This window comes from Lacerta agilis, chromosome 4 (genome assembly GCF_009819535.1).
Source record: "Lacerta agilis isolate rLacAgi1 chromosome 4, rLacAgi1.pri, whole genome shotgun sequence".
NCBI lineage: Eukaryota > Metazoa > Chordata > Lepidosauria > Squamata > Lacertidae > Lacerta > Lacerta agilis.
Genome location: NC_046315.1, coordinates 43,571,013 through 43,597,295, shown reverse-complemented (window position 1 = coordinate 43,597,295; position 26,283 = coordinate 43,571,013). Strand labels below are relative to the sequence as shown.

The 26,283-nt window shown below is 37.5% G+C and overlaps 1 protein-coding gene across 3 annotated transcripts in view; it reads left to right on the top strand.

Annotated features, from left to right (window-relative positions):
* Window positions 1–25,263, top strand: part of ROBO2 (roundabout guidance receptor 2) — a 980,064-nt gene extending 954,801 nt beyond the window's left edge. For all 3 annotated transcript variants that reach the window (XM_033146834.1, XM_033146835.1, XM_033146836.1), the window contains 5 exons: window positions 4,888–5,070; window positions 7,527–7,691; window positions 16,262–16,507; window positions 21,738–21,938; window positions 23,737–25,263. In XM_033146834.1, coding sequence (XP_033002725.1) covers window positions 4,888–5,070; window positions 7,527–7,691; window positions 16,262–16,507; window positions 21,738–21,938; window positions 23,737–23,738 — 797 coding nt within the window. In that variant the 3' untranslated portion in view covers window positions 23,739–25,263. The remainder of the gene's footprint in view (window positions 1–4,887; window positions 5,071–7,526; window positions 7,692–16,261; window positions 16,508–21,737; window positions 21,939–23,736) is intronic.
* The last annotated feature ends 1,020 nt before the right edge of the window (window positions 25,264–26,283 follow it).

Sequence of the window (26,283 nt, the reverse complement as noted above, 5' to 3'; positions counted from 1 at the left end):
CTGTTATAAGAAGAATATAATAGGAGATCCGGTTCTGGTGAAAGACAGGAGAAGATAATGGACAGAAGGGGAGTGGGTTGAACCAATTAATGTATAATATAGATGGTCTGCCATGGTATCCGAAATCGGAGTGTGAAGTCTGTTAATTACAAGTCTATTTTAAATAAGTAAGGAGATATTGAATTTAAGTGAAAAGCAGCATGATAAATGATAGAAGAAACAAGTTTAGCTGTAAGAATATTTGGTTAAGTTTTAGGTTATAATGCAAAGATTAAGACAAAGGTGTTTTTTCTTTTTTAAGTAAAGTTAATCTTTATAGAGAAAAGTTGTTAAGGAAATAGTGTACTGTTTTAAAACCGAAGGTGTATAGGCGGGGGAAGTCAAACGTCAAGATTTGGAACTAGAAATTTTTTTTTTAGTAAGGTATACAGATAAGAAGAAGAATCCTGACATTATGTGTATTTGTATTTGTTTTGATATTTGTAGGTGTGGGGGTTGGGTTTGTGTTATTTTGTGAAAATGTCAATAAATTCTGTTTAAAAAAAAAAACATCTGTTATGATGCTTCCTCCAGCCCAAAGTAAAGAACACAAACTATTAAAACCTTTTCTGATGAGGCAGTTGCTAAAGCTTCTTGATAATTTTGGTTGCCTGTTTTGCACATTTTCCAGTTCTACAATATCCTTTTTGCAGAAACCAGAACTGTATTTAGTAATCAAATAACTGCTTCATCGTAATTAGTATAAAGGCATTGTAATATTACCAATTTATTTTATCCCCTTCCTTATAATCCATGACATGGAATTCACTTTTTCACAGCTACTTATTTGAAATTTTCATTAAGTTATCCACCATGATTGCAATATCTGTTTTCTGGTCAGTCACCACCAAATCAGGCCCTTTCAGTGTATATGTGAGTTTTGGGAGTTTTATTTGCTCCCGGGTGCATCACTTTACACTTTCACTGAAACTCATTTAGCATTTTAATACTTGTTCACACAGTTTGGAAAGATCCTTTTGAAGCTCCTCTTGATCCCTTATTGTTATCCTTGAATTATATGTTGCCATCTTCACCTCACTGCTCACTCCTGACTTCAGATCATTTACAGAAAAGTTTAAAAGCACTGGTCCTAATACAGATGGCAGGCAAAAAGAGAGTTTTGACAGGCCTGTAAAAATATTCCAGGAGGCATTCTGTACATCCCTATATTGTCAACAGATGCCTCCTAAAACAAAATTTGGAAATAATTTGCAGATTCCTCCTCAAGCAGATCATTGGAGGGACTTTGAGTGAAGGAAGAGAAGTGAAGCTAGAGAAGATTATTTGGAGTGGGCATGCCGTGCCTCCCCTAATAATTCCTGGTTTTAAAAATTGCAGTTAAAAACAATCATCTGGTAATGTCTTGTTAGTGTGAGTTAGTTACAAATATATATAGTACCACTGCAGGTTAGAATGGGTTTTCTGTATGTTTTAAAGGAGCAACAACAACCCAACAACACCCAATGAAAATAAGAGCTTATTGCTTAAAGCTGAACTACAGCTCCCATCACTCTCATCCATTGGCCACACTTGGCTGAGCCTGATGGGATTTGAAGTCTAGCAACACCTGAAGTTTGAGCTTAAACTACTTCTAGACTTACTCCCTTTTAAGTCCCTTTTCAAAACTTGCATATTAATCACAAAGTCTTGTCTTAAGTAAACCAGCAAAGCTGCAAAGAGCCAGTGTGGTGTAGTGGTTAAGAGCGGTAGACTCGTTATCTGGGGAACCGGGTTCGCGTCTCCACTCCTCCACATGCAGCTGCTGGGTGACCTTGGGCTAGTCACACTTCTCTGAAGTCTCTCAGCCCCACTCACCTCACAGAGTGTTTGTTGTGGGGGAGGAAGGGAAAGGAGAATGTTAGCCGCTTTGAGACTCCTTCGGGTAGTGAAAAGCGGGATATCAAATCCAAACTCTTCTTTAATATAAAAACCAAACTTTTCCCATTATTTCCTTAATTATAGATAGGTATTACTCCTTTTCAAAAAGAGTAATTTTGGAGATGCACAAGACATGAAGATCATCTACATGAGTTTGTTGATACCTCTTACATTTGCCATGCTGTATTATCGTCATATCCCTGAGTCTAATTGTCATCTTTTCTGCCATATATAATTTTAAAGTGATTTTATTTTAAATTGGTTTATATATAATATTCATATGAAAATATTCCCATATTTTCTGTAATGTTCATCTTTCTTTCCCACTCTGTCCATTTGAATTTCTGTCTTCCAAACAATCTTACATTATGAAAATAGAACCATATGGGTTAACAGTTGTGCCATGCTTTGTCCTGCTAGAACACGCTACACCTAAATGTCATAGTAAGCACCCAAATCTGGGTCAGAATGGTCTGATATTGGTTCTATCAGTCTTAGTTGGTAGATTGTGGTACTGCATAAGGGCAACCCAACAATGTTGTCTCATAGTAATAGTGACTATCCCCATCACCAAAGGCAGTTTGGGCCTTCTCACAAAAAACAAGCTGTTCTTTTGGGTTGCCTCTCACAAACGACAGGGACATTTCTGATTGCTCTGATGGAATTTCTATCTCTGACACTTTAAAAAGAGCCGAAATGTGTAGTCTGATTTGACAGTGCAGTTAGTTGTGTCTGTAAAGTTTTTGACAGTTCTGCTCTCCCTCGAGTAGTATGCCACATTATTATATCATACAACAAGGGGTTTGGGGAAAGGATGAGTTGCCTCCCTATACTGAGGCTATGGCACCATTCTTGTGCAGCAACTCACAACATTGCTGTTAATATTATTCATACATGCACATACACCAGCTGATTCAGCACGTTCTGCAGTCATTAAGAAAATATATAGGGAAATACATTAAAAGAGAGAGTGTGTGTTTACTGATATATAGACATACACACAATCTAACAAGCCCTTTAAGCAGTTTAGAATATCAACATGTTATAATTTATAACTTGTTTTCAATATGCAGCTTATTATTGTAAACACAGACTGTGATCCAACAAAGGATAAGTTAGTGTAAGAAATCTATGTACATAGTCAGCACTTTTCTGTTTGGGGTGTATTTTTTTTCAATGAACATCAATGCTGGTCTCTTCACCAGTGGGAAATGCTGCAGCAAAAAGAGCAAGCAAAGTTCAGACTTCATGCTTAGGTAATTTCCTTGCTTGCTGAGTTTTTGTTGTTGTTCTGGTTACATCCCACAAAACACCTAAACTGATTTTCATTTAAAGTATACATGTCCTTGGTTACAGAACTCCTAAACCTTGTTTTCATTTAAAGTATATACCAGTATGTTGAGCAGTTGACATTCTTTCTTAAAATGGTCACCAAGTCAAATGAAGCAAGGCTTGTTTTAAATCATTATCCTGAACGTTTCTACACACAAATAATCTCTTCAGCTAGCCTGTTGCAGTGATTTCTGTTCAGAAATCTATGTAGTTTTACTTTTTAAAAAATTGCTTTTTCATTTTTTTCCCCAGCTTGCCTTAGCTGTTATCTTGCCTTACCTACATCTGTCTATGTCAGGCAGAGTCCATTTGGAAAGTAACAATTTTATTTGTGCCTCTGGCAAGCAGAATCAAATTGTCAGTCTCTGTTGAGCTTAACCCACTTTCAGCCTGTCAAATCTGTGTCGACTCCTTCAGCTTCTGTTCTTGTATCTTGGAGTGCAAAAACTTGTTTATTACAGCATACCACTGTATTGATGCTAAAAGATTTGGTCATTCCAGCACTGCAAACTATTTTCATTGTTTTGGAAAGCTAATTGGCACCAAAGCTATTTCCTATGTTTTTGTATAGCACAGATGTTTTGAATGGTCACGTAGGTATCCTGTGCTCCTAGTTTCAGACTTGAGACTCTGAGATGCCCCAAACAACTTTTATAATCATTGTGCTCATTGCAATGGGCTGGCTGAAAATGTCTGTGTTTTAGATTTTGGATAAACTAGTGACTAGAGGACCTTTACTTTTAGTAGTGGAGTAGAAAAAGGAATGTCATCAGATGCAGCTTTTCTCAGCACTACAGCGCTTTCAACGACAAGCCAATATCTGCCCTATTTACATCTTCCATTTCTTCCATTAAAAGTCTAAATGAGCAGGAATTCCCAATGTATGGTGAGACTTGAAAATCCTCAGAACTTGAACATTTTTGAATGGTGCCATTTGCAGCCTTATCTCAAGTGTGATCTTTAACTTTTCACATTGAAGACTAGAGGCTGAGATTTTAATTCCAAACTTTAAGCCCTTGAATTTTTATACGTTTTATATATCCCTGAAAGCAGAGTGCTCGTACCTGGAAAAGCAAAATGCAAAAGGAAAGATTCCATTTGACTGGATTTGCCCCATTCCTGAATTTTCTACACACAAAACTTACTCATGTCACACTAACCTATGGAAGCTAGTGATTAAGGGTGGTATGCAACTAAGTTTTATTCAGAGCAGACGCATTAAAATGAACATGACTAAGATATGACCATTAGTTTCAGTAGGTTTGCTTTGAGTAAAACTTAGTTGAATACCACACCAAGTAAAGAGTTAAAAAAATTAAATTTAGGACAGCAGGTAATAATTGTATGATACAGTACATTCATGTTTTTCTTATTTTGAATTCTGAGATTAGAAATGTCCACTTTAAGATCCTTTATTTAAAAAACCTGACAAAATCTGAACTTCTCCATTGGCTGAGATCCTTGGTGTTGGGGAAAACTGCAATGAATTTTTTTTATCTGAATTTCCCTATTCTAGAAATACAAAATTGAGATTTGAAAGTAGAAGGAAAAGAGGTATTTTAATAGCCCTTTGGAATTTACATAACAGTTAAGCTATTTCATGTGTGCAACTCACTAGCCCCCTACATTTGTTTTTAGGTTCACTTGTAAATGGATGGGGTTCTGCGTCTGATGAGGACCGTAACTTTTCTAGTCATAGATCTAGTGTAGGTAGCTCCTCAGATGACTCCATCTTTACCAGCGGCAGTTTTGCACAAGCTCTGGTTGCAGCAGCAGATAAAGCTGGGTTTAGGCTGGATGGAACCAGCCTATCAAGAACAGGTTTGTAGACACAAAGCTAATGCTTTTTGCATGATGTGGCCTCTGTCTTTTCTTTCTTCCTCCTTTCCTAAGAAAAATAAAACCTCAGCATAAATATGCCTAACATGCATATAAAGCAGATGGTTTGTTTCTGCCTGTTGGGTTTTTGTTTTTTGTTTAATAGTACTTCAAGCAGAAACAAAGCAGTGCAGTGCACAGACATTTTAACACTTCTCTTGACTCTGCTATAGATTTACTGACACCGACACATACTGCCTTTTAATACGGCCTCAAGGAGACTACTAATTTTGCCATGCAATTTTTGATGATTTATTATTTGCAAAACCTTCTCACAATCAATAATATTTCTTGTGAAGAACTGCACACTTAGCTTTTATCTCCATTACTGCTTCTCTTTTGCATCTCTCTTGCCAAATGTATTTTCTGGGAAGACTGTGAGCATGGGGTGAGTTGGTGAAAGTTTATCACTCTAACAATGCAACAGTTTAACAGCCTTATTAAATGGTTGCCTTTTAAGGCACTTAATCCAATCATTTATTGTGTCTGACAGCGGGATTATAATTAAAATTGTATCAATGACAGCATCTAGTTAAACAAATTAGTTGCCTTGCTTAAACAAAGTGACTCTGATTTGGCTTTCAAATGCCAGATAAAGGCAACCTTATATTTTATTTTATTTTTCTGTGGTTACTTCTCTTCCCTTCTCTGCAAAAAAGATGAGCCAAAGTACATAAAATGTTTAGAAGTAGACTATGGTTGTGTTCAGATCTTAGTAGGTGCATTAAGAAAGCAGAGGGCACTTCCTAATGGCAGTTTGCGGACTCTGTAGCTACTACATGAAAGTTTTGTGCTGCCCCTACACAATGTTTTGCTCTGTATTATTTTCCCATTTATTCTATTTTCATGGAAAACTGAGTAAGTAAAATTGCAGCAAAAATACAGCCAGATTAAATGAGGAAGGAATATGGGATGCCATTTTGATGGGGATCATGTCATGTGGATGCTGCACAAAACTTGCATGCATGAGCAGCAGAGTCTCCAAAGAACTATGGTGTGGAAGACCCCAGAGATACATTTAGAGCAGTAGCTCCAGGCTACTCTTGGGCCTGTTTATAACACAAAGGGATTACTACACAGATCAAGAAACTTCAACAGCATAACAAACTCCTAACACCCACTATGTGGGGTGGCTATCATATGGTTGTAAAATTTAAACCAGCCTGTACATAAAACAGAGGGCTTTGTAAGGGTTTTGGGATGCATATTTCTCAAACATCACAAGTGGCTTGTGTGATAGACTCTTGGAAGGGAGAAGTGCACTTGCCACTGAAAGCAGGGAGGAGGCAGGGAGGAAGAGGAAGGCTTTATAAGATTGCAATTCATCAAGAACAATAAAGGACTAATATACTATAGTATTCTACATAAATCCTAAGACTTGATATTAAAGTATTCTTAATCAAGTATTGCCAACAAATCATGTGTTCTTCCATTGGCTTTGAAAAACCGAACTTAATGTATGTTTGTTTAAAATTATGAAACCATTGTAAAAAAAAACAACAACCCCTCACTTTATAGAAAATTACAAAAATACAGCATATCGTAATTTCAAAGGTGTGGGAGCTGCAGGAGAGGAATCAATTAAAATTTGCCCCCTTCCTCCTCCACTACTAGAGATGTCTCCTGGATCAAAAGCCTTTCCATGAGTGCTGGGGCACAAACTGGATTCCACCTCAGGTTTCTATAACCGATATAAAATGGATGACATTGAAAGGAAAGAAAAATATACATTCTTACTAGAACTAAAACAGTCTGCCAATTTTTGGTTAATTTAACCAATACATATAAAATGAATGCAATAACTTCTTTTTTTTTTTTTTTTTTTTTGGTTGATGAACACTCCATTAGTACTGAAGGGAACACAACTGTCTCATTAGATCTGGAAATGACAACTCTATTTTATTTGTCAATAGCTACCTTTTTCAATAAATATTAACATCTGCATGCATACAAAATAATGAAATATGGAGAAATCTTATCTGAATTAGCCTGTTCTTGAATGGTTTGGGACCCAGAATAAATTGTCTAATGTGGTTACTTATGCAATAAAAATATGGCATGTGTTGGGCAAAACTGAGGTTAGACTCCTCATCCAGTACACATGTTTTCTCCATAGAAGTCATGGTGAGTAAATGTTGCTTCCAATCTTTTTTTAAGAAAAATGTATTAGTTTCACATTTCTGTTTAGCATACAAAAAAGATGGTCAGCAAATGTTGAAAATGTTTTTCAAATAAACTTTAATAGTAAACTCTAACACTGAGTTTGTCACTTTGCTGGTGCTGCCGTCAATAACAGTCGTCATGAGTTTTCGTGTGAGGTGTTGCAAATAAAGAAACTGAAGCCTGTTAGAGCAGGTATGTAAGTATTGTAACGTATCAATTTCCATTTTTATTTGTAGGCAAACCATATTCCTCTTCTCAGAGGCCTCGGCCAACCAGCCCCTTTTCTACTGACAGCAACACCAGTGCAGCCCAGAGTCAGAGGCCTAGGCCTACCAAAAAACACAAGGGAGGCAGAGTGGACCAGCCTCCATTGCCTCACCGTAGAGAAGGAATGACAGATGGTAAGTTCTTTATTAGAAGTCATTTCCATGTTAACTGTAAAATGGTACCGGTACTTTCCAAATTAGTATACCAAGTTACATGAAAGTTTATATTAAATTGTGTTTGTTCACTATTTTTGTCACATTTATTTTCACAAGTATTTAGTTCTACATTCATAATATTCAAAATATATAGACTTCTACATAGAGATTCTCACAATTCATTCATTATAATTTATCTTATACTTCTGTATAAGACAGCGGTGAAAATGCTTTGTATGTGTTAAGATCCATGTTAAATATATGAAGCAAAAGGGGTCCATTCTTTCTGGAAAGTTCCTGTCAATTTACTTCCCTCTCCTAACTACATAAATGTGTCAAGTTTTCCATTAGGGCAAACTTGGTTCTACTAAACTATTTATTCATAGTTACCAGAGTGGATTTTTTTTGTTTAGAAGCAATTCAAACTTTTGCTGCAGTTAGTATCATACCAATTCCATATGTTCTGCATATATCTTATTTCTCAAATAACCTATTTACTTATTTAAACAATTTATTTACCACTTAACACTATAGTTTCTAAGTGATGTACAATGAAGTTACAAAAGAATAATATTACAGAATAATGTTGCATTATATTTAATGGATCCAAATGTCTGCCTCATATGCATATCATTCCAAAAAGAGCTTATCTTCTTATATTTCCACCAGATATGCATGACTATTTATTTATCAACCCTCCAACATGCATCTCTCTTATCTGAACAAATTTGTGGTGTTAAAAACGCACAGTACAGTATTTTGAAATTATTCGCTTTTAAAGAAATGTAAGGTGGCATGGCACGACCACAAGGAAAGGCAGACTTCCAGATTTCATTTTGTATTTCCACTTCTAGCATCGTTTCCCTTTTAAAACAAACAAACATCTTTTCTGTCACTGTTCTGTCTTGATAAGTAATTGATACATTTCTCATAACCATGTTTTGCTCTACTACCTTTATTATCTCAAAGGTGGTCAGTTTCTTTTCCATTTTCTCATCTCTCAAATTTCTTATCAAAAAACATTTTAATTGATGATAGTGAAACCAAGATGGATGTTGTGATTCCCTTTTACTAGCTATTTGTTACTTTCAAGCCTTTCAGTGTTGATGTTAGATCTATGTCAGGCTATGAATTATGGCTGGGCTAGTTAGCCAAGCATTAGTTTCTCCTACTGAGTTGTGAAATCCATTCCCATCAGGACAGCAAAGCAATATTATATGAATTTATCCTCACACATATGTCTGATGACATTCTGTAACTCAGGCTTAATATAGGCTGCTTTGTGTTATTTTAAAATTTCAGCTTCATTCCACAGCTTTTGACAAAGTTTTGTTCCTTTCAAAATCGTAAGATTACACATTTGGTGCAAGTTCAAACAGTAAATAATATTCACATTGTTGTTTACTGATACAGCCACAAAATGTGGGGGAAGGGTGGAATTTGGTCAGTAACTTACTTTAATGTTCTAATACATTTTATAACAAAAATTAAAGAATAAGTCCTGTGGCACCTTAAAGATTGGGCTCTTGTGCAGCGTTTTAGGCTAGAATCTACTGCACAGATGCATTTTTTTCCAAACTACAACAATACTCCAGGTTTGGTAGGACATGTGACCAAGAAGAAATTTGAAACATAACTGCAGCTTAACTTCCTGAGCAACATACTAGATGTCCCAAACAACCCCACCTTGGAAATAATAGTGGCCAAAATATTAATGTGGGACATTACTGTAATGTAGATTCTATACCAGCAAGGACCATGATTTTGGTGTCAAATATTCCACTAAGACCTCTACCCCTATTTCTTGTTCACTAGCTGCGATGATACCAAGATATAGTTACAAATAAGGCTGCTGGAACAGTAAAACCACCACAACATGGGTTTTACCAATATTTTAATGTCCACAATCAGGATGAAAATGTGAAGCAGATGAAGGTGTGTGAAAAATTTGTAAATGGAAGTGTGTTGATAGTCCTTGGCAGCTCATTTATACAGCTGACAGATAAGGGTGTCAATATGCCATTTCTAGGAACATCTGTAATATTACAAGGCAATGCGCAAGTTGTTATTGGATAAAGTAATATAAATATAACTATTACATAGTAATCAACAGGTCAACACCACAACAGGAGTAGAAAATGCTTGATACTATGCTGCCTTGCAGCAGTGGACATTGGTGAAAAGGCTGTGAGGTCAAATTTTGCATGTAATGGTTGGTAAGCTAAACTTTTTTTGTACAGGTGGTACATCTTCTCACGCAGACTTTTCCCAGCTTCTGCCCCACACCATAGCTATAGCAACCTCACCAGCCTTGAATCTGTCACAGCTATAGATCTTTGAATAAAGCTCCTCCCAAATTATTACTGCTCCTTTTGTAATGTCCATGTGCATCAATATCAACTTTCCTGTTCTGGTACCGAATGTATCTGTATGTTGCAGTTATATCAAAGCTAATGAAAGCTGTTTTTTGTTGAATCCTGGAGCACATGAAGCAGACATTACTTCCCCAAAGGCACCTTCTAATTTACTTATGAGATGTTTCTCACTGTGTGTTGCCTGAGAAGGGGGGAAGCTCCTTCAATTTGTCAACTGCACTGGCATTCATCATGTTTTTAAGAGTACTTGTACAGTTTCTCAAATGCCAGTGACTTTTCCGAATTGACATGTCATCCAGTTGTACTAAATTGATTGCTTGTTTCATGTGTAGGGGTTCTGACATGCCACGGGTATAGTAGCAGCAATGATTGTGGATCTATTACACTGTCCAACAAAGCCTGTATTGTACAATCCATTCATTGCCTTGTTTTGTTGCAAGTTCCCTGACTAAATCATTTGCACTGTGATGACCATATTAACCTCAATCAAGTCCTCAATCAAGCTGCTTATTTCTCTCTACCTCATTGGCTGCTGGCTAACTATAAAGATGCAGTGTGTCTTGAAGTTAAAAGCAGCAATGCTCAGACATAAAACTGCTGGAAGGAGGGACGTAGAGCTTCCCAAGGAGGTCTCTAACAATAGATATGCTTATACAATGCATGTTGCTACAACACTTAACGTGCAGTTTCACATCCATATGTTAACTAACTAGGCCTACTTCCCTTGCTGCATTTTATCTTAATTTTTTCTAGACCAGTGTTTTTCAACCACTGTTCCGCGGCACACTAGTGTGCCGCGAGATGTTGCCTGGTGTGCCGTGGGAAAAATTCCAGCCAGAATATCAGCTTTGTGTTCAGCCAAACAGGCCCTGGTTGCACACTGAATAAAGTATTTTATAATTTTTCATATTTCTGTTTACTTACTATTTCATAATAAAGTAATTATAAAATACTTTCTTTGTGTTTATTTGATTCCTATTCAAGAGAATTACTTTATATATAGTCAATATAGGCACAGAGTTAAATTTTTTAAACATTTTCTAATGGTGGTGTGCCTTGTGATTTTTTTCATGAAACAAGTGTGCCTTTGCCCAAAAAGGTTGAAAAACACTGTTCTAGACCATGTTCCACAACAGTTGCCTTTCTGCATATTACCATCACAAATTACACAACAAGAGTTTTCCATCTCTACACCATCTGTAATGACAAAACAGAACAAAATAATTAATCTACCATTGTTACTAGCTATTAGAGTAGATTTATTTCACTATCACAATGTGAAATAAAACAAACAAAAGTGCTTTCACCTAGTGAATAGTTTTGAAACATTATTTTCCACATCTACTTGCCTGAAGTAATATGGCTGCAATACCAAAATCATGATCCTTGGGTTGTACAGAGCCTACTCATTTTCCATATTGCATAATGACTACTGGGAGCTAATATGTAATATAGGCAGTCACACTGCTACTATACAGTATAGCAAATTTTGGCTTGTTTCAAATTTATTCCAAGACCACTGTCTTTTTGGGATTAATATCCATGTACATAAATCCAAACTATATATTTGATGATAAAGGCCACACTACATGTGAGGGTTCCCCCCTCCTCTTACAAACTGTCAGTGCTGGGCGGGGGGCAGCAGTCTGAATTGCAAACTGGGAGTGACCTTTTATCCTCCATTAGCCATTTGCAAAGCTATTGTACTGTCAACCTTAATATATGCTTGTGAAACATGGACCACTTATAAACGCCATCTCCAACTCCTCGAAAGAGTCCATCAACGGTATCTCCAAATTTTTTTACACATCACTTGGGAAGACAGGCGAACTAATATCAGTGTACTGGAAGAAGCAAAGACCACCAGTGTTGAAGCAATGATTCTTCAACATCAACTTCGTTGTGCGGATGCCTGATGATAGTCTTCCAAAGCAACTACTCTATTCCGAACTTAAAAATGGAAAGTGTAATGCTGATGGTAAACAAAAGAGGTTTAAAGACTGTCTCAAGGCAAATCCAAAAAAAAAATGTAGTATAAACACTGACAGCTGGGAAATACTGGCCTGCGAGCGCTCCAGTTGGAGAACAGCCTTTACCAAAGGTGTCATGGGCTTTGGAGACACCCAAACTCAGGATGCAAGAGAGAAACGTGCTAAGAGGAAGGCATGCTTGGCAAATCCACACCATGATCAACTCCTGCCCGGAAACCAATGTCCCCACTGTGGAAGGATATGAGGGTGCAGAACTGGCCTCCACAGTCACTTACGGACTCACTGTTAAAACTGTGTTTAGGGAAGACAATCTTACTCAGCTACGAGTGATCGCAGAAGAAGAAGAAGAAGAAGAAGAAGAAGAAGAAGAAGAAGAAGAAGAAGAAGAAGAAGAAGAAGCAGCAGCAGCATTGTGGAAAACATCACACTGAAAGAAGTGAGACCTTTTCCTATAATGCAGTGCAAACTGCAAGCAATGAGGGGCTTATGTGGAGTGAGACTACAACAGGTGGAGAGGACTGAAACGCTCCTAGTCCTATGCTAGAGTTGCAATCTAGATTGGGGAGAGGGAAATCTGCACTCAAGGGAAGGACGATGTACTTACAGAGCAGATGGTGGGAAATGGAGAGGAAGAACTGATTGTTAAATGCTAAGGACCTTGAGAAAGTTGATAAAAAAAGCTTAACAACTTTGAGGGTGCCCGGATTTTTACTTCTTGAACTATGGCAACCTTACCAAACAACAGAATGAAAGGTAGGAAGGAGAGAAATCTCATGCATTGACACAAAGCCCTCCAGATAGTTTGGAATGCAATCAGGTCGCCAAATACAGAAAGACTGGCATATGAGGAAAATAATCAGAGTTTCTTTCTGGCGACTTATGATTTACTATCAACCATCCTATCAAAATCAGTGGCAAAAGTATTAAATTGATTACATTATAGACTGAGGAGAGGAGGGGAGTCAACCATATAATGCCCAAACACAGTTCAGTTCACAAGTAAACATGAAACAATTTTCTATATTCACAATTTCTTTCCCTGGATATCATCTGCAATTAATTGAGATTTCTATTAAAGTGCACTGCTAGAGAGTTAGCAACATTAAGCTCTTTTAAAAGTCTAAACTAATAACTGTTGTTTTCAGTCACACTGGGTAATCTCTCATACTGTTCACACTAATCCAAGGTGAGTCAAATGGGAACACATTTAGGCTCAGTTGAGGTGTTTGCTGTCACGAAATATCAGAATCCCCAGTTCCCTAATTACTGAATTGGGAAAAAAGCCACCACTCTCCAATAATATTACAACCGTATATGCTCCATGCCCATATACTATGGTTCAGCATTTGTCGTTTACAGGAAATAATTTGGCACTCCTTGTTTGACAAGTTACAAATAATATTTGCCTATGCACTGGAAACTCAGTTTACCCTCTCCTGTATCCTAAACTACCTTTTATAGGTCAAATCCAAAAAGGTTTTCCGTCACTCTACATTTAAAATAACGAAGGTGAGAAAAGGAAAGTAAATTGAAAGACAATTTCAAAATGCACTGAAAATCTATTTAAGTCACGGTAGTAATATATCATGCTATAAGAAACATCTCACAATTTTGGTTGAAGCAACGAACAGACTCTTGAAGTGCCACAGAAAAACAAATTATTATGATCCTCTTCATGTTTACTTTACAAGAGTGGGAGCAAGAATACTGACCAAATGAGTAGTCTATCCAGTAAATCTGCTATTATTGTCAAAGAGGTACTGCCCACAAATCCTTTTCACTAGAGTTCAATAGCTGTTGATGCTGAAATGAGTAACCATTGGGACTGTATGTGGCTGCATCATATAGGTGAGCCATTAGCCTGCCTATCGTCCTTTCTATCCAGAAGGATCCAACTACTACCTAAAACCATCAGCTAAAAGCATTTTGTTCAGACAAGCCTATCCATATACGTAGAATGTTGATATGTATTTTAATCTGTTTTTAGATTATAATTTATTTTAATTATCTTTCAAATGTCTTAAATGGTTGTTTTTCATGATAATTTCATTGTTTTATTCTTTTTGTTAACATCTTATTTTTTTTAATAAATCAAACAGCATATAAATGTTATGGTATAAATAAATTTAAAAACTTACCTGCGACCTTAGGATGCTAATCTATCTAGTAAGATGCTGCAATGTGCAGTTCAGTGGCTCACCACATGGGGCAGCAGCACATAAGCCCCCCCCCCCCCTGCAAGGTTTTCAGTTTGACCCCAGGCAGCTCCTGCCACCAAACCTGAAAAACAAAAATACCTCAGAACCTCTTGGGCCCAACTACACATGATGCTTTTTAAGTTACATTACACTTTAGGAATGCAGATAGCAGCTGTATGGAGACTCTCTGGATGGGGGTTGTAGGAGGCAGGGGTGGAGTTTAAACCCTTTCCCACTCTGCTTCAGTTCCAATGAAAATCTCCACCCCCTCCATAAAGCTGCTATTTACATTAAGATGGAAGTTCTTTTTGTATTAAGATCAGTGTCCTCCAGGTGCACCATTCAGTCCCAGTGAGAAAGGGAAACTTGAATACAAGTGTACATTTTCACATTACTGGTGGCTAAATGTGTGAACAACTTTCATTGAAAACACTGCATACGAAGGGATATTAGGCAATATGGAATGACTGTCTGTGATGTTTGAAGGTTCATTCACTCAAAAGTTACTACGTCAATTGTTAAAATGCTTGAATAAACGGCACGAGTGTTTTCAACATTATATGAATCAAAGAGAAAATTGACATGTAGGATAGGCACAGGGAAGATTTATTGTCTCAATTATTTTGAATAATTAGACTGCAGACAGCTGCCTCCATAAGACACAAAGGTGTTGTCATGCTCCAAATACCCGAGTATCTGTTCCACCATTAGGGCTGGTTCACAAGTATTAACACCAGCTGCTTCTTTCCCATCCACTTTACTCCTACTGACCATCCTGGGTATAGATTTGTATGCAGAAATATCAGTATGTACCAAACTATATATGGATAGAACCAGAAGACTCTTGATTCCCCATAGTCACATGTGGTTCCAACTATGGTACAGTCATCTTCTCCAACACTCAAAGATGGTCAAGAGTGCTGCATAGACAAAGAAATTAACTGGCATGTACGTGTAAGAGTACTGCTATAGCCTCAATTCAGAAAAGGAAAGAACTATAAAGTTCATGCATAGAAAATATTTCACAGAGGCATGATTCAAAGCATTGCAAATCCTGTGTTTATCTAAGAGGATTTAGTGAGCAGTGATATGTAAATAGTCTTGCATGTTTATTTTGAAACAGCATGGACAGAATGTTGGATTGCAACTAATAAATGTTGAAAAATTCTGATTACTAATGTCTCTTCACCATTGCAGGGTTCAAAAATAAAGGAAAACTCATACTTTCTCTCTCTCTCTCTCTCACACACACACGTATATGTACCACACCACACCACAAAATAAGCTAAATGTGAGGTGTTTAAATGGTTTACCTCAAAGGGGAAAATGATATCAATAAGCTCTAAAAAAAACCAACTTCACCAAAAAAGTCATAAATTATTCTATAAAAACATGCATTGTTATTTAAAAAATTGTGACAATAGCGGTATCAATTTGATATATGTTATCCTGGGTATAGTTTGCTTGAAGTTAAACACAGGCTGATGACTTCTTTTTTAAAAAGTAGTTTGCATTTGAAAATCCCCACCCGCCCAGAATCTGTTGTGTTGTAATCTGGACATATTTAGAGCAATTTGCAAATTCCCTCAACATTTGAGTGCATGTTAAAACTTCTGGAAAACCTTTCATATTAATCCACTTTTAATTTAACTGATAGGGTAAATGTGATCTGTATTTTGAATATATATAATATTTCAAAACTATTTCATAGCAAACAGGATGAAAAAGGAAACAACCCCCACATCTACTGAAAATAAAAGCTTTTTTTTTTCTGACCTTGTCAAGTGTAGCACAACAAAAATTACTCTTCTGGTGAAGGCCATGTTCTGTTATTTACAGCCAAAAACATCAAGCAATTGTCTAAAACCAAGTGAAAAATGTAGGATAACTATATTTTGTCAAGTCTTTGCAATCCTTTCATTTTCCGCTAAAATTTAAATGTAACTATTATGTCATTGAAATTCTGAGTCTATTCACATTTTTAGATCTTCCGCCACCACCAGACCCACCCCCTGGTCAGGGTTTAAGACAGCAGATAGGCCCTGGCCAACGTGGAGGTTCGACAGAGAGAAAAGGAAGCTCTCTAGAACGACAGCATACATCCAGCATAGATGAAACAAAGAGCTCTTTGGATCGTCAAGCTAGAACGTCACTAGAGTGGCAGCGGCAAACCCAGGAATGGATAAGCTCCACAGAACTTCAAAGCCAGCAAAAACAAGCATTTGGATCAGGTGTGTAGTTGCACCTCTCAAAGCAGCTTAGGCAGTTTCCTAAATATATTCCATTATAATATCCCCTACAGGCGGTGAAGGTCAAGGCTTACATTGGAACAGTCAAAGGATTGTTATTAACATTTGACCTTCAATGTTTGCTCCTGCAATGGTGAAGCTTTTGAATACACCTAAACTACTAAAATTCTGAATGCATGCCTTTGGGAGTTAATAATGCTGCTATATGCAGTGGGGGGGGTGTACTTGACATCTTATCCAAGGAATGGAACATACACTGACTGTGAATTTTTTTTTAACCCACTGGAATGGATTTTTGCATGCATATAGTGCACCAAACATCCTTACCTCCCACCTGTATTAACAGCATTCTCATCAGTACTCACATTTATGACTGTAACCTTGCAATGGAAATCAAGCCATTTTGGACTCATAGGTTTTTTTGGGGGGGGGGTATTTTAAAACATGAAACTTCTCATTGATAAACTCAGTGAGTGAAATCAAATGTTGCCATTTTGCTTGCAGAACAGCTTTTCATCCAGCAGACACCACTGCTAACATAATCAATGCAGGAATACTGGGTGAAATCCAATGGTGCTGCTGTGCTCATAGAACAGCTTTTTATGCAGCGAACATCTCCACTAATATAAGAGGAGGTGAGACGATTTTTGCTGATTTCCCCGTGCCCCCTACAACTTTCATTCTGTTCTTTCCTGAACCATAATGCTTTGGATGGTTCTCCATTTTTGGATCGTATTTTTTTGCAGCAGAGGAAACCAGCAAAGATCACCACACCTTCCTCAACAGTAAAACTGTTGAAATGAATGAACATGACTAAGGTCCATTAATCTGAATAGATATACCCTGAGTAAAACTTAGCTGACTACCACCCATTATTCCTTTCCCCCCTCACACCAGCACTCAGAATCATTAAATGTCTTAACAGCTATTAGGTATTCATCAACACACCATTCAAGTATTCTTTGTCAGCTTGTCTGTTGCATTCAGTTGTTCAAATGAAAATGCTGGCCCTAGTATTTTCCATTTGAATTTTTTTTTGGGGGGGGTGCAATCCTATGGGATGTAGGAGACTGTCCCAGAAACTATACAAAATAATGGACAGCCATCTCTGATTCCAGAGACGGAGATCTGAGCTTGCAGAGGGAGAAACAACATCTCCCTCTCTGACTCTATGTACTCTGCCAAAGCTGAAGCTCAACCAATGTTGGAGCTCAGACGCAGGTAGGGCCAAAAAAAGGAAAGTATGCCAGGATCCTAAACCCACACATTTCTCTGCCGCACCCCCAAAGCCAAAAGAAAATACTTTTTATTATTTGGAAACAATGCGAGGGACATAAGCTTTTAAAAGTAAAAAAGACAAGATAATTCAAACCTAGAACTGGGTAGAGGACTGCAGAGCATTCCTACATTCTCATGTTCCACCCCATCCCTTGTGGATTGCACCCTTTGACAGAACGTGTGTGTGTGTGTGTGTGTACATACGTACACACACACACACACACACACACACACACACACATGTAAGGACGGTTGGAACAGATGATCAGCTTGATATCCTAGCACTTTCTTCACATACTGTTGGTGGTATTGTTTCCCTTCATCTTCCACCTTGTTTCTGTTTCTGCATAAAGTAACTAGCATAAATTGTGCCAAATGAATTTTTTACAATGTTACACTGACAGATCAACTCACGGCACAACCTATCAAGAATTCTGCCAAAACAAGTTTGAATTCAGCAGCTGAATAAGTTCCCAAATTCCAGCAGCTGCATTTATTTTAGAACAAGAAACTTAACCTTTTTAATTGACCATCTCCTTCAGAGGCTTTCATTCCAAACCAAATTAAAATGGAAAAATGTGGAGCAGCAACTCTGCAAACTTATTGAGTATCACATAATGAACACAATTGTAACTTACTTGTGGCAGTCATCTTTGATTCCAAATATGATGAAGTTGGCAATTGCTATGACTGTTCTCATTGGTTCATGCAGTGTTGGTTTTGTAATTTGAATTACTACCTGGGGCAGGATGACATATTGGCCAAATATGAACTCATTACCACCATCTTGGATTCCAAATGGTCACTTCACGCACTACTTCCTAGACTGGGAACATGAGTTTTCTGATGGGGTAACAGAAATATATGTGCTCCCATCTAAAGATTTCACTGGTAAATTTGTACTGGTATTTTAGGTTAGCTCCAATGCTTTGCTCACTTGAGAAGCACTGACCAAAACAGCTACCTTGCTAAACTGTGTTGATTTAAAAGCCTCTGACCATATGGGTATGCCAATTTTCCTCTTAGCAGACATAGCTAATAACATTTGGGTGTGGGTAACTGGGTCAAAAACTTCAAATTACACCACTCAAAGTGGTAAAAATATAATGATAAGCTAATCATTGAGAGTCTGGTGCCCTGCGCTGTCCATTCTTCACACATTCTGCACCAAAGGAAGGCTGCCTGATTCTGCCTCCTTGTACGATTGGTCCTTCTATAGCTTAGTGGTCCTTTGCACTATGAGGTCCCAGGTTCATTATCAAGCACCTTTACAAATTTGTACTTCAGAGCTATAAGGTATTTCTGTCTGATGCATTGGAAAGCTGCTTGGCTAGAGAGACTGAAAGTCTAAGTAGAAGCAGCTTCCCCTGTTCCTAAACTCTCAGGCACCTCTTACGAGAGCAGGCGAGTCCTGGTGGGGGTCAACACCTGATGTATGATCTAGCTACTGTAAAGTTAAGCACTTGCAAAATTAATCAATAGAAAGTTACGTCTCCTGTTGAAATCAGTACCTGCTTAAACTGGGCTGGATCTTTCTCCCAATTTGTAAGAGATCCCATAGACTTTGCTCACATACAGTGAATGGGGACCTGGGTCTCAAGGACAGCAATCTGGTCTCAAGGACAGGAATTGTTTGTCAAGCAAGATTTTCCCTATACAGAATATAAACCAATGAAGTAATTTCCCATGTGCTTGATATCTTTGGAAATAACACCAGGAAGCTAATTAAATTAGCTGATTCTATAGTTCTTTATCTTAATTGATTGAAATAATGTTACCATAATTTAAGTGAGGGGGAAAGAGCAGCATTTCAGCAAGCTTAAAGGAAACTATAATTTTGGCCTTATTATTCTGCAAATCGTTTATGTATCTTTTAATTAAGCAATCTATGATTCATCATGCTTTTTCCATAATGAATCTTGGTTTTTTATAATTAGGACATGCCAATTCATAAACTTAGATGAATATATGATAATATGTGGTTTCCAATATGCATGCAAAAATGGTTTCCTTCAAAATCTAACTTAGCTTCCAAATTCACTGTAAACAAGTCGATACTTTTCTCTATATGCTACCGTGTTTCTCATAAAATAAGACACTGTCTTATATTTTTTTTCCCTCAACAAAACACAGTATGTCTTATTTTCAGGGGATGTCTTATTTTAACCGCGTTGCATCGGTACGCTGCATAGCCACGCCTCTCCAGGCTGTTTTAATGGGAGGTGCCGCGTCACTATGGCTTATTTTCGGGGTATGGCTTATTTTCGGGGAACGGCTTATATTTCGCAAATGCATAGAAATCTTGCTATGGCTTATTTTATGGCCATGTCTTATTTTAGGAGAAACACGGTAATAATAGAGAGATCCTTATATACCAAAATATAAACAGTAATTGTGTATATTTCATTTACATTATTTGTCTCTGCTAGCTGATGGATCAATCCTAAATGGGTTGGTGTGGGGGGAGAGGAGAATGGTGTGGTAGATCTTTGGTCACATCCCCAAGCCCTGCCAATTTTTACATTGGCCATAGCATAAAGTGTTGCCGTCCACCCTACGGCAGCATGGCATCTCCAAGTTTGTAGTAAAGGCTCAGACTCCACCACCTTGCAAACTTCCCATTTCAGAGTTCTCTGTTTGCTACCACTGACAAATACTGTTTGCTACCACTGCGGGAGGCAGTGAAAGATAGGCATGCCTGGCGTGCTCTGGTCCATGGTGTCATGAAGAGTCAGACACAACTGAACGACTGAACAAAAAAACCCTTCAGTCATCAACATTTGGGGAAGGGCTAAGATTGAGCTCTCAATCTTTCAGCCATATGAACTACTTATTCCAGTGTTATGTAGTTGAAACCAGTATTTATCAACGGCTCAACAAACACTAAATTCACATTGAATCAACTGTCATATTAGTGGGGGTTTTTTAAAAATAAAAAATCCAACATTATGAAACAATATATTTTATGTTCCCCAACCTAGGCAAATAGTCCCCATTTTCAAACTGTATTTTGTCACCATGTGGGACAGCTCTATTTTTTAAATCATCAAATCTGGATTTCTATCACGTCAACTCCCACAAAATTCTTACAGGAATTTGGGAGTAAACCCTCTTGATGTACCTTGTACACATCTGGAGATATATTGATCAGCCTGTTTCCAGTCCATGTGGAATGCACATGTGTTCCAACCCACTTCCATATCAATCTGCACATAAAGCACAAAAATACACATAGGTTTAACATATTTTATCAAAAAATGCACACTTTTATGGTGGTAGACTTTTTATACCAAAATATGCATGTCTGTACACATGTTGAAATGAAGGAGTTAAGGACCATGCAGCTAGTCCAACCTTTACCAAAGAGACATAAACTGGTCATATCCCATCCCAAGTCACATGAAGTAGCTCTACTTATCACCTAGCATCCTGATTAGCCCTTTGCATAGAAGAAACCTTTGTACATTAGTCTCTATGCATACAGAGGCTCTTCAAAATCAATGCATAGCTGGCTTCTGCATTGCTGCTGATGACGGCTTGCCTCCACAAATCCCTTCACTCGTGTGAACCACCCCTTTTGCTCTTATTTGTGTTCCACTTTGTAGCTTTCCAGTGAAAATACTGTATAACTATTTTCATGTATACTTTATTTCTCCTATTTTGAGGGAGAGGAGTACTAAATTTTCCATTTCATAAATTTCTAGTAATCAGTGTGCACATCCACCAAATTTTAGTTGCTCAAGTCCCCATTTTCAAAGTGAGACATACATATTCCCAATGTTCAGACTTTTCTAATATAACATTTTAGATGGTATGTAAGATTTCAGGTTTTTAGGTGCTGTGAAATTATTCAACAAGATTTAATCTCCCATGAGTAAGCAAGCCCCATGGATCTTTTATATATGTATATAATATATACCATTTGTATTTTCAGAAGAGGCACTGGTGCCATATAGCAAGCCTAGTTTCCCATCCCCAGGTGGACATAGCTCTTCAGGTACAGCATCTTCTAAAGGATCAACTGGACCCAGGAAAGGCGAGGTCATGCGGGGAGGTCACCAACGTAACACCAGTGATCTCATTGATGTAGGATATGTTGGATCAAGCAGTCAAGGACAGTTTTCTGGCGAATTATGTAAGCCTCTTTTAAGATGCAATACAAAATGTCAAAAAAATTTTTAAGGCTTCTACAATTTAGGGATTTGAGAACAAATGCTAATATTTCTATTCTACAGACAGCTGCATACACCACTAGCAAAATGACTTTAATGTATATCAGGGGTTGCTAACCATTTTGGGCCAGTAGGCACATTTTGAATCTTGGGAAGATCCTGTGGGCACCAATTAAAAAATAACTTCCATGAGAGAGCCATACAGAAAATGGCTGCTATGGGGGGCATGGCATAACACTAAATTACTGCCACACCTAAAAAAAACAGAAAAAAGAACCAGGGTCACAAAATCATGCAGACATGCACCACACCACCCCCACATCTCTGTGGGGAAAAGACACCTACATCAACCACTGCTGCACTCACAGAGGGATGTCTCCTCCGTTCAGAATGGATAGAAGAGTGAGTTGCCAATCCTGTCATCCAGTGAAATGCTGGCATACAGTAGACCCTCGGATTATGTTACTCTCAAGTAATGTAAACTTCGGGTTACAAAAGCTGCAAACCCGGAAGTGTTTTTCCAGGTTTTGCCATTCGCGTGTGTGCAGAATCGCTCTATCACACTGTGTGCAGAAGTGGCGCCTCTGGATATGGATTTTTCGGAGTGTGCACGGACCCCTGGAACGAATTAAATGCGTATCCAGAGGGTCCACTGTATTTAGGGGAGAGTGTTCAATGCAGGAGAGGCTGAGTCAATGCAACCACAACCAGGGCAGCAAACTGTGTTTTATGCATTGTGGACTTTTGAGGGGGTTTTATTTTCATGATTGTAAGTTATTTTAAACTGTTTTTAATAATGTGCAACCAGCCCTGGGACCTTAGTGTGAAGGGTAGGTAATAAAATAAATATTCTTGTTATTACATTGCATTTGATAAAAGTACAGTTCACCATAAATCACAATAAAGGACACCAGTGCTAGGAGAAAGGGGGCAGACAGATTAGCTTTACAGTGTTATAACTGTGACTTGCATATTCAGGGAGGCAAACAAAGCATGTGTCTACTCCTGGGAGTGGTGTTCAAAATGCAGATACAACATTTAAAAGCTGGAAAGCAGGCAGTGTGAAAGAGAAAGGAATAAAATATTTTGTGAATAAAAGAGTAGCCAAACAAGGACTCCCGGCTAGACAGACTACAGCGTGAAGTGTCCAGTGACAAAACAAAACAAAAATCCCTCCACATAGAAAGTTGGCATTTGTGGGCTCAAGCTAGGTTAGAACTTTTCTATATGCAGGGATTTTTTCACATAACAGAACACTAATATGACACTCCATCTGCAACCCAGAGTTTAGCAATTCAGACTCAGATTCCCTATTTGAATGACAACTAGCTGAACAATTCATAGGGTTCCTTCAAAAGCATTGTCATTGAGCACTTGCAGTTTTTATATTTCCTCAACAAAAAGCAGAAGTAGTAAAATTCTGCATACATACATTTGCTTTCTAAAAGACAGCTGTGCTGTGTTGTGTCAGGAGGGTAATAGGTATCGCTGTTCTGTGAAGAACTTCACGTTTTGGTGCTGCATTCACTGAGAAGATAATTGGAAAAGTACAATTACAGTTTACATTCCAAAAATAAACACTGTAAAAAATAACAGTCCCTACAACAGCATTCACTTTAACAAAAGTTATCACTTGAACCAATCAGAATGTTAATGATTTTTATGGTCTGCTTGTAAAATATATGTCTGAATGATATATGCATAGAAGCTAAAAGTAAAATATCTTAAAACATAATAATGTTCTTGCTTTTTGTTTAACAGAGTAGTTGGAACAGAAACATCTCAAGCTGCTCTCAAGGGCCATCAAGGTCTGAACTCATGGAAGTGATGACACTAAAACAGTGCAATGAACATTTTCTTTATTTATGTACTTACTTATTAAAAGAACTGTAAATGCAATGTAAAGACACACAGCCACACATATCCCACAGATACTCTACCTGTGTTCTTCTCTATACTACACCTTCCACCTTAATCTATTTCTTATCAAGCATATATAAAGGAGGGGGGGAATCACCATGCAGGATGAAACAGTTCCCTTGTATATAATTTCTTTTTATTGCATTGCTATGCAAGCTCACCTTCTTTTTAGCTATGTTCATATTATTGTCTGTTCTTATTGGTCTGTTGTATTATATGTGAATTAATAGGCTGTGGTGCCATATAATGACTTTTAATTGTGTAACTTTTTATGTTTAAAGTTTGCACTGCAATTTTTTTTTTGTTGGTGATAAGCACAAAACTCTTACTCCTCGTGACATGAAGAAGAAGAAGAAAATAAAAGACTGAATGTGAAAGGAGTCTATGTACTGTAAGCTATGTTGGATAATGCTGGATGTAATGAATTATGTTAGGTGGTTTTCCATTGGGTGTAGAATTAGGAAGATGACTGGCAAACTGATGTTAGCGAAGGCTTATTGGGGCATCAGGAATGGAATCCTATATGAAATAATTAGCAACGTGTTGCTTTACCATTAAAAAAGGGGTCAAATGATGGAAGTGTGAGTTTCAAGACCAGACGAGACCACAAAAGCCTCCTCTCTTCTTAGTATCAGTTTTCCTTTGTTCAACACAGTTGATCTTGCTAACAAAGGAAGGAAGTTAAGGTGTTTCACTAAAGCTATTCTTTAATACTATAGTTTTAAAAATTACTATGCTTGAGTCACTCTCCCCTCCAGGAAACATGAACCATATGAGCTAGGAATACCTAGCAAGAGTTAAAGGTGCAATTTATGATTGAGATATCCAAGCTGCTTCCAAAAAAGCTAGACTATCTTAGTTCATCTTTCCAATACATGTACAGTACTATGGAAGGTGTAGAGCTGCATCACTTGAAATCCATGGCATAATTGTTTTTATGCATTCTAAACCTATTTTTGTGTTGTATTATCTAAAATTGTCACAAACTGAAACCCAATTCATTTGTACCTTAAATCTTGGGTTAAAATGTTTGAAAAGAAAACAATGGTAAATTTATGATCAGTTTTGAATTTAACATGTATTTTGCCAATTCAGTACATTATTGGAAACTGGATAGAAACAAAGAAAAGAAAACATCTTTGACCTATTTTTGATGAGTAAATTTCAAGCCTCTTCTTATGAAAACATGATGCATGTTTATACACTTTTTCAATAAACCAAACTCTCTGTAAGTGGACATTAACAAAAGCATCCTGTCTCATCATTAGTTCTCATGTTTTTCTCCAACTCCTCTACAGTATTTTTATTTCTCTGTTAGAAATACTGTAAGTGTATATCAAATGCATTAAATATTTTGTTTGAAGTTTACATCACAGAGCTTATGTCATTCAGTCACATCATTATTACACACTTGCATTTAAACATGTTTTACTTACTATCAGCCCATGTTGTTTTAATACTTTGCCTTGGCTCTCACACTGTTGTAAGTGACATACACTTTTAGGGGGGAAATCTGCTAGCTATATGCTGCTTTTTATTACATTGCATTGAGATTGCTGATAAGATAAAACATTGTCATTACAAATTCTAAATCAGCACTGCAAATATAAAATTATCTCATTTACATAACGTCAGGGCATTGGCAAACCAAAAAACCCCCCATCAAATCAAGGATAAATATTTTGTGTGTGTATGTGACCAAGGAATTTATGTAATGTTCCTGCTTATTGAAATGCTGGATATAGTTAAAGCCATTATTTTATAAATGTACAGAAATATTCAACAAATGTATAAAAACTGACATTTCTTTTCCCTTTCCTAAATTCAGTATGTTAATGTGTTGACACCATGTTCCAGCAATAGTATTCTGGGTACAAACATTGTTTTCTGTACACAGATCCATGTAATGAAGACACAATAAGCTGCTACTTAAGGAGAGAAACTCCACATCTCCAGCAACCTATCTGAGCACCTGACACAGCTGTATCTGCACTGGAGCATAGTCTCCATGCCCCAACCCCCAAATCGGATAGGTGCTATGCCAGAGAACTGAATAAAGCACTAATCTGTTGTTAGGTGAGAATATCACAGAGGGGCATTTGATTCAGTCTGCATGCCTCTTTCCCCCTTCTTACTTAATCTGATGACCACTGCTGTGAGTTTCCTTCAGAAGACAGCACTGATCGTAATGGGATGGAATGGGAAAAGCCATTCCTAGGCTGAGTCTAGATGCTCCCTTACCCCAACTCCCATCTCACCTGAGATAAGGTATTTGCTCTCCAGTCAAAATAGTACGTGCCTCAATTTTTGCTTCTGTGGATTGCAGTTTTATAAAGGATTCATATAACCTTTTTTAAAAAAATCTACCAGGTGACTTAGATATTTCTA